The 10,115-nt window shown below is 42.2% G+C and overlaps 1 protein-coding gene across 1 annotated transcript; it reads right to left on the bottom strand.

Moving 5' to 3' along the window:
- Positions 1-27: 27 nt before the first annotated feature.
- On the bottom strand, positions 28-7,231 carry LOC107729996 (sialoadhesin-like; the record flags this gene model as incomplete). Its single annotated transcript, XM_016540740.1, has 4 exons — positions 6,945-7,231; positions 3,090-3,356; positions 420-695; positions 28-312 (listed from the first exon to the last, which is right to left on the bottom strand). Coding segments are annotated over exons 1-4 (985 nt in total), but the record flags the coding sequence as incomplete, so codon positions are not given.
- Positions 7,232-10,115: the final 2,884 nt, after the last annotated feature.

Below are 10,115 nucleotides of genomic sequence, written 5' to 3'. Positions count from 1 at the left end.
TAATAATGAACAAACACACAAACTCACCTGATACAGTCAGTGTAATAGCATCACTGCGCTGAGAGCTTTGTGTTCCCATCTGTCCTGTACAGGTGTATTTACCGTTGTGAAAGTGATCAACACTCCTGATGTTCAACTCTTGTGTTGAGATTCGGCTGACAGAGTTTTTATGTTGATAGTTTGTTCCCTCTGTTTCCCATCTGTACGTCCACTCAGTGTCTCCTCCCCACTTTACATCACATCTGAGAGCGACTGTTTCTCCTCTGAACACTCGTTCATCAGGCCGTACCGTCACCACAGCTTTAGGACTCACTGTACAAACACAGATTATTGCATTCATTTTAGATTCAAAGTTTTAGATGTTCTGTAGATATTGTCTCTGATCTGTATGTTGTGTCAGATACTATGCTTTCTCTCACCTGTAACATTTACCCACAGTACATCACTGTATTGTGTGTAGTAGGCTGGTTTCCCTCTTCCAGCTCTACACCAGTACTGGCCTCCATCAGACACTGAATCAATCTTCACACTGTAGTAGTTTGTTTTTTTCTTCTTTGTCTCAGAGTTCAGTGTGTGTTTGTACCAGTAAAAGTCCCACCCAGGGGACAGATTCATGCGACAGGTCAAAGTCACTGTGTTTCCTGTCAGTGCAGCTCCTGCAGCATCTGGCATGAGTTCAGGCTTTGGCTTCGGATCTGCAGGAGAACAAGAACAGATTTAGATCCTGAAGAGTCAGAGTTCAGCTGTGTGAGACAAATCACTGAGTATAAACCTCATGTAAGATTTGAAGAATCTCAGACACTTTTGGTGCTTTTCCACTGCATGGTACGGCTCGGCTCGGTTTCTTCTTCTTCCATTTTTTGGCATGTTGCACCCTGTGTGCATATCACCACCTACTTTTGCTCTTATGCAGTCATGGTTTATTTATAATTATACTACGGGGCCGTTGAATGCTTGAATCTGATTGGCTGACGAACGTTCTAAGGTGTGCAATTATTTTCAGGGAAACGCACAGCGAATGTAGTTCCAGGCAGCTCTGGACCGCATTACATGTCCATATCCTGCCAAATGATTTATGTTATTTCAAAGGTCTTACAACAGCACAATAACCAAAATCCACAACAACACTGGCCAGACAAATAAATATAGTAAGCAATATGATAAAAACAACAGATAATTTCTGTCACAAATCATATTGACTCTCTCACTACACAAACTGTTACACGTCACCACGGACTACATTTCCCATCATGCATTGCACTGATTGCACACAGCTGTAACCAATCACACACCCTACATAAGCCATGGACTTCCTCTCTCTCACTGCTGAGTATTGTATGCGCATATCGCTAATCAGTGATAGCTACATTACGGAGCCTGCTTTAAGTTTCCTAGTCTTAGCTTAGTCTTGCCTTGTCTGTTTTCTCTGTTCTGATCATTGCCTGTGTATTTCGGATTACCCCTTCGTCTCGCCCTGTTTGGATACTGTTTACCTCTCGCCTGGATCATCGCCTGTGTTTCGGAATTACCCTTTGGATTACCCTGTTTGGACTTTGTTCGTCGGAGATCAACCCCACGCCCGTTCACTGGACTATTCTTGTGTCTTGCCCTCAATATATCTGTTTGCCATCGTCTGACCCTCGCCTGTGTTGACCACGTCCTTAAATAAAGCTTGCGAATGGATCCGTATGTCTCACGTCTTGTTTGCCCGTAACAGAATACTCAGCCACACAAGGATCCAGCGGCTTCTCGGATGGACATTGGCCAGGTGTGGATACGGCAAGAATATTGTTAGCCCTTAGACAGGGCACACGATTGCTGGAAGGCTATATTCAAGAGTATTTAGCCATCGCTCATTATTCAGATCTGCCGGACTGTGTACTGTTAGATTTTTTTTTCTGAGGGTATCAATGAACCTCTAATGACACGATTAATCCGTGAGGGTTCCCGTTCTTCTCGAAGTCAATTTATGGATTATGCTTTGTTGACTGTTGGTTCATCGTTCACTGTGGGTGTTGCGGAGGATCGCGACCTCACACACACTCGAGTAATGGCGGCCGCACTAGAGCACGCTCACAAAATGGCGGCGACAGCGGAGCCTGATCGCAAAATGGCGGACACAACAATGCCCCGTTATGTCATAGCTGCCAATCCTGAATCAAGTCAAGTCACAGTTGATCTTCATGAGTCTAGTCAAGTCATTGTTGATCTTCATGAATCAATTCAAGTCACAGTGTCAAGTCAAGTCACAGCTGATCTTCATGAGTCAAGTCATGTCACAGTTGTTCTTCATGAGTCAAGTCATGTCACAGTTGATCTTCATGAATCAGGTCACGTCTCAGCTGAACTTCCAGAGTCTCATTACGTCCCAGCTGAACTTCCAGAGTCTCGTCACGTCTCAGCTGAACTTCCAGAGTCTCGTCACGTCTCAGCTGAACGTCTAGAGTCTCGTCACGTCTCAGCTGAACTTCCAGAGTCTCGTCATGTCTCAGCTGAACTGCCAGAGTCACGTCAGACCACAGCTGATCTTCCAGAGTCACGTCACATCACAGCTGATCATCCAGGACACAGCACTGATATCTGATCTCTATACAATATTGTAACGTGGAGACGTGACAACGGAGTTGAGGATCCAAATGCGAGCCTTTTATTCAAAAGAGTGGTCAAAAACAGGCACGGTCAAACACCGGCAAACAGGGACAATACAGGGCGAGACAAAAGAGTAATCCAATAAACAGGCAATGGTCAGGGCAGGCAGCAAACGAGCAAAAACAAGGTAAACAGTCCAAGGTAAAACAACAAGGCAAGGCAAACATAGAAACATGGGGAAGGCTTATGATTGCAGCTACAGACCAACAATACTCAGCAACGAGTGTGTGTGTGAGTGTATCTTAAATAGTCCGGGTATTGGGAAACAAGTGTAAGGTTATTATTTCCTGGAAAGGGAATCATGGGAAATGGAGTCTCTGGGAAGGAATAGTCAGTATGGTGAGAGAGCCCTCTGATGGTGAGCAGGAGGAACAACAAGGATCGGATTAGTCACAAATATTATATTTATTCACCCTATACTTATGAATCTGAAGACTCACCTGATACAGTCAGTGTAACAGCAGCACTGGTGTCTGATCTCTGTGAGTCTGATCGCTCTCCTCTACAGCTGTATTCACCACTATTATCAGACACAGATGTGATGGTGTAGACTCTCTCAGTGGTGTCTGGGATGGCTTGACCATCTTTAAACCAGCTGTATGTCCACTGAATGTTTCCTCCTCTCTGTATGTCACATGTGAGAGCGACTGTCTCTCCTCTGAACACACGCTGATCTGGAGTCACCTTCACTACAGGTTTTGGTCTCTCTGTATTAATACACAGATGAGTAGATATTGATTGAAACAACATCACAGTCTCATGATCACTGTTGTAAACTCAAAACCTCCTTATGAAAAAAAAACTACATTAAATTAAATATTTGGTTAACTTTTAGTTATTAATTGCATCAAAAATATTTGTAAATAATGGTAAAAAATAAATGAAACATTGATATTAATATCCGGTCTACATCTCTTTTTTTAAGAATATTTTTTATTCCTTCTTTTAGAAACGGTTTGATTTAGTTAACCCCTAAATGTTGATTAATGCATTAACTATCAAACATGTACTAACATGTAAGGCTGCATTATTCATGCATGAATCCACATGACTCCAGTCGTAGTTAAGGAGCTCTTGAAAGATTAATCATTAGCTCATGTCTTCACTAATCGTGAGTTCATGTTGAATTAAGTATTAATTCAGGTATTAGTATATGATTGTTCATGTACCTTTATTGTAAAGTGTTATCTAGATTGAATCTTACAAAAGTCAGATGGACAGGTCTTGGAGAAACCACCATAGAGGAAGGGCACAATATATGGTTCTCCGGAGACGAGTCTAAACACCTGCACTAGTCTTTCTAGTAAATAAAGAAACTTCAGTAAGCGTCATCAACTGCACCCCAATTTCAAGTAGACTGATCACCATCCGTCTCTCTGCCAAACCCACTAATGTCACCATCGTGCAGGCCTACGCACCAACATCAGGACATAGTGACGAAGAGGTTGAGGAGTTTTATGATGAGCTAGAAAACATTATCAAGAAAACCCCCCGAAAAGACATCATCATAGTTCAGGGAGATTGGAATGCCAAGATTGGCCCTGATGCATATCAGACCTGGGCAGGAACAGTAGGCTGATTTGGCCATGGAGAAACCAACGAAAGAGGACTAAGGCTCCTGGAATTTGCAAAAAGCCACCGTCTCACCATCGCTAACACCTTGCATCCTCATAAGACCTCCAGGAGAACAACTTGGCACTCACCTAATGCTGACGTGCACAATCAAATTGACTACATCATCATGCCACAACGCTATAAGTCTAGCATCAACAAAGCAAGAACCAGAACATACCCAGGGGCAGATATCGGCAGTGACCACGATCTTGTGCTGGCAACATTCAAGCTGAAATTGAAAGCACAGTGTTTCCCAAAGAACCCACGCATCCGCTTTAATTTGGAGAAATTGAAAGACACCGAGGTAGCGGAGTGCTTTCAGGCAGTTGTAGGTGGGAAATTTGCAGCTCTGAACCTTCTTGATACTCCAGTTGATGAACTTGCAGGAGACATCAAACTCCCCTAGGAGTTAAACAGTTGAAACCCTGCTCTCTGCAGCTGAGGAGGTGCTTGGCAGGCATAGGAAGAAGATCCAGCCATGGGTGACAGACGAGGTATTTGAACTGTGTGACAAGAGGAGAGAGCTTAGGCGCAAGAAATACTCCTGCCCAAAAGGCAAGTTGGAATACCAGCAGACTAACAGAGCAGTGAGGAGGAAGATGAAAGAAGCCAAAGAGAACTGGATAGCAGATCAGTGCTCCTCCATAGACAAGAATATGCAGGCTGGTAATAGCAAGCAGGCCTACTCCACACTGGAAGTTCTTACAAGATCACAACAGAGCAAGACTAACATCATAAAAGACAAAGATGGTAACATCCTCACAGACAGTGATCAAGAGTTGAAGAGGTGGATGGAACACTGCAGCGAACTTTACAACTTCGATCTGCAACCAGACCTGACCATCCTCACAGAGCCTGTTCCCAGTGAAGAGGACAGCCCACCAATCTTAAAAGCAGAGGTTGAAGAGGCGGTACGCAGACTGAAACCAGGGAAGTCCCCAGGTGTGGACAACATACCTGCTGAGCTGCTGAAACATGGCGGAGAAAGCACAATAGAGGCTCTGACAGTACTATGCCAAAAAATCTGGGAAGGAAGAGAATGGCCAACAGAGTGGACACAGTCCCTAGTGATACCCCTTCCCAAAAAGGAAACCTCAAGCAGTGCCAGAATTATAGGACTATCTCTCTTATCAGCCACCCCAGCAAGGTCATGCTTGGAGTGATACATAAAAGGCTAAAAGCAAAGTCAGAGGAAGTGTTGGCCGAAGAACAGGCAGGATTCAGGCCAGGAAGAAGTACCACTGAGCAGATCTTTAACTGTAGGCTGATCACCAAAAAGTATCTGCAGCATCAGCGTGAGCTCTTCCACAAATTCATTGACTTTAAAAAAGCCTTTGATAGGGTGTGGCATGATGGCCTATGGCAAGTACTCAGGAATTTTAAGATCGATGAGGGAATAGTAGAGATAGTGAAGGCCTTGTATGAAAGAACAAGTAGCGCTGTCCTCCTAAATAACCAAATTGGGGATTTTTTCCCAACAACCATAGGAGTGAGACAAGGATGCGTACTGTCACCTATACTCTTCAACCTGTTCCTGGAGCAGATAATGCTAGAGACTCTCCAAGACCATCATACATCCATCTCCATCAATGGCAGAGCAATATGCAACCTTAGATTTGCTGATGATATAGATCTCTTGGCTGGAAGCAACCAAGAACTACAAGAACTGACCAACAAGCTAGTAGAGAGAGCAGGTGCATATGCCATCGAAATCAGCACAGAAAAATCTAAGGTCATGGTCAACAGCATTAAAGGAACACTCCCCCAGCTAGGTAACTTCCAATAAGCCTATTTTCAGGCGCTGTGTAGTATCATTGTAAATTGTATCATCACTAAAAGTGCTACCGCCAGACCCGGAGATCTGCTGAATGGATTTGAAAACGGTAAAACTCATCTGTTTAACTCTAGGGGAGATGGAAAATGAGCCTATTTTCAAAAAAAGTGGAGTGTTCCTTTAAAGACACCACCACTAACATTACCATGGGAGGGTAAAAGTTTGGAGAGGTAGAAGGATTTAAATACTTGGGAGCAACACATGGCCCAAGATGGCTCTTGCACAGCAGAAATCCGTATCAGAATTGCTACAGCAACTGCTGTAATGTCAAAGCTCCAAAAGATCTTTAGAAGCAAAGCATCAACTTTTGCACAAAGTACCTCCTGTTCAAGTCATTGGTGGTTTCCGTCCTGCTATACAGTTGTGAGGCATGGACACTTCTAGCTGAAGACGAGAGAAGGATTCAGGCCTTTGAATTCAAATGCCTCAGAAAGCTCATGGGCATTACCTATTTAGAGCGAAAAACCAATGACTATGTCCGGGACAGATGCACCAGCCTGGTAGGCTCCCATGATCCTCTGCTGGCCATTGTGAAGAGGCGGAAACTCCAGTGGTTTGGCCATGTAACGCGCCACAATACCCTCTCTCCAAGACCATTCTTCAGGGCACAGTGGAAGGTGGTCGCCGCCGTGGGCATCAAAGGAAGAGTTGGACCGACAATCTGATGGAGTGGACTGACAGGCTCCTCAACAGGCCACAGCTCCTCAAGAGACAGAGACAGAGATCAGTGGAGGGCATTGTCTGCTACTTCTTCCCTCATGTCTTCCCGATGGCCGAATCGGTTAAGGGACTAAATTATAATAAATAATCTAGAGTGAGTTTAAGAGGACAATGATATTAAACTCACCTTTTACATAGAAATATACAGCAGAGCTAAGATGTGATGAGTTTGGTTCTCCATCTCTCTGTCCTTTACACCGGTACTGATCCTGATCAGCTGAAACAGCTTTTACAATACTGAGAGTGTCTCCATTTACAGTGTAACGCTCAGACGTCTGTAACATTACACTGTTGTTTCCGCCTTTATACCACTCATATCTCCAGTTACTGTAAGACTCAATCACACACGTCAGACTGACTGTCTCTCCAGTGAATACTGTATTGTCTGGTGTCACCGTCAGTGTAAGTGTGGGTAAATCTGTAAAGAAAGAAGAAAACAGACTCTGAACTGAATATCTGACTTCATGTAGTTGATAGTGATATGAGTAAAATGTGCTACGTTATGACAAAAGTTGAAATAATAATAATAAAACAAGTTGTATTCTTTTATTTGTTTTGTCATTTTAATTGGATTTTGAAATGAGAAAATTGTTAAAACATTGAACTGTTTCTGTTCTGGCCAGTTGGTGGGACTCTTTTCAGTCAGACGTTTTAGCATTTAGCTGACACTTTTATCCAAAGTGACTTACAATTGAAGACAACAGAAGCAATCAAACCAACAAAAGAGCAATAATATAAGTGCTGTGACAAGTCCCGGTTAGTCTAAAGCAGTACATGTAGCAAGTTTATTATTATTATTATTATTATTATTATTATTATTATTATTATTTATAATAAATAAAAATAAAACAAGTAGAAAGAATAGAAAAATAACAGACAATGCTAGTGTCAGAGGGTCAGTTTTATTTTTTTTTTATGCTCATGAGGTAATAATACTCTTCAGAGAAAATGGAAAACTTCTAGGTTTCTGTTTTCAGCCTCCTACAACGAACACCATAATGAATTAATAACATTAAGTATAGTTGGTGTAAAATATCTTAACTCTCATGCGCTGTTTGTTTACATGGAAGAACATTTTTCCAAGGATAATTCATAATTATAACAGTGGTTAAGCATATGCTTTTTTTTTTTTTTGATTATTAGGTTTAGGATGTACACTCAGGATGTTTCTTGTTTCCCCACAGCCCAGATGATAACATGCTTTATTTATTTGTTTTGTTTTTTTAGTATTTGGCATAAATAAAATAACTATTTTATGTAAATTCTAACTTTCATTCATGGAGGTACCACATGGTCAATATGCTAGTCTGCTGCCATAAAATAAAATAACATGAAATTACAACTACAGCCACTAGATGGCTGCAATGATCACCAAATGGCTCATTAGATTGATGTTGATGTTGAGACATTTATTAATAAAAAAAAAAAAGTTTGTCAAAGTTTAACTTTTTTGTACTACCATTTTTGCAATTATGTTACAATATTACTGTAAAACTTGGTGTTATTTGTGTTGTTTGTGTGTGTGTGTGTTTGCATTTGTTCTCCATTAGATGTTATGATGTCACTTCTTCATTTCTGTGTTCCCCATTATAGCTCTCTCTCTCTCTCTCTGCTTTGTGGTTGATTTAGTGACTTTATCTGACAAATTGAAGACAATGATTTTGTCTTCTATTCATTTCCATTGCGGGTTCTGAGGAGACACCTAACTGTCACGAATCCGGTCCGTGGTCTTCCGTCTGCTCGCCACCAGAGATCGCCTTCTGATTATATACTGACTATCACATTACACAGACTGTCACATGTGAAGTGAAGTATGGTGTCCCATACTCGGAATTTGTGCTCTGCATTTAACCCATCCAAGTGCACACACACACACACACACACACACACACACACACGGCGCCTGGGGAGCAGTTGGGGCTTCGTTGTCTTGCTCAAGGGTCTCACCTCAGTCGTGGTATTGAAGGTGGCGAGAGCGCTGGTTATTCACTCCCCCCACCAACAATCCCTGCCAGACCTGAGACTCGAACCCGCAACCTTCGGATTACAAGTCAGACTCTCTATCCATTAGGTCACTCCGGACTACATTTCACAAGTTCCATTTCACTGATTACGTTTTCACCTGCAGCCAATTACACACACTATAAAAATCAGACACAAACCACCATTCAACGCCGAGTATTGTTTAGTGTTTATCACTCTCCAAGTGATAGATACATTACGGAGCCATTCCGAGTTTTCTGAGTTAAAGTCTAGTTTATACTGTTTATTGCCTGAGTCATTCGTGTCTTGATCCTAGCCTGTGTATCTCATTTCTGTGTCTTCTCTGCCTGCCTTGGATTTTAGCCTATCTTGGATTATCCCTTTGTCTTGCTGTTTTGGACTATGTTTGCACCTTGCCTGAAATATAGCCTGTCTGTTGGATTACCCGTTTGCTTCACCCTCTGGATTATGTTCACCATTATTTGACCCACACCTGTCTCTGGATTACTCTTTTGTCTTGCCTGTGCTATACCGGTGTTGTTGTCTGACCCTTTGCCTGTTTTGACCATGTCTGGGAATAAAAGCCTTGCATATGGATCCTCACGTTTCCTCTGTTCATTCCGTACACTAACATCCTGAGTGTATATGTGTATATATATAAAGTGAAAGTGAAAGTGACGTGACATGTGGCCAAGTATGGTGACCCATACTCGGAATTAGTGCTCTGCATTTAACCCATCCAAAGTGCACACACACAGCAGTGAACACACGCACACCGTGAACACACACCCGGAGCAGTGGGCAGCCATTTATGCTGCGGCGCCCGTGGAGCAGTTGGGGGTTCGGTGCCTATATATGTAGAGCTAGCTAGTTCAACGAAGTAATGCATTGCATGTCATTTATATGAGGGTGTCAGGAACTGCAGTTTAGTTTTCCTTATGGACTTTTAGCTGGTTTTGTTTTATTTCCCGTTGTATTTGTTCTAGTTTCCCGCTCTCTTTAGTTACCATGACAATTAATTTGATCATCACATGTTCGTCTTTTTGTTCGTTGTCCGTGTATAGCTTCTTAAGTTTGTTTCCTCAGTTCATTATCAGTTGTTTGTGTTAAAGTGCACTGTTATGACTTGGATACCCTGTGCTTATTCTTTTATCAAAAACAATCATGTTGGAACCTATTGATTCTTCATCTTTGGAACCTTAAGACTGTGACAGAGAGGAACTATTTTTTTTTCTCCACCACGTCGCATCTATTCTAAAATGACCGAGAACAGCATGTACAGGTGCATCTCAATAAATTAGAATGTCGTGGAAAA

Source organism: Sinocyclocheilus rhinocerous, unplaced genomic scaffold (genome assembly GCF_001515625.1).
Source record: "Sinocyclocheilus rhinocerous isolate Xijiao unplaced genomic scaffold, SAMN03320098_v1.1 scaffold3048, whole genome shotgun sequence".
Classification (NCBI taxonomy): domain Eukaryota; kingdom Metazoa; phylum Chordata; class Actinopteri; order Cypriniformes; family Cyprinidae; genus Sinocyclocheilus; species Sinocyclocheilus rhinocerous.
This window is presented reverse-complemented; position numbering and strand designations above follow the sequence as displayed.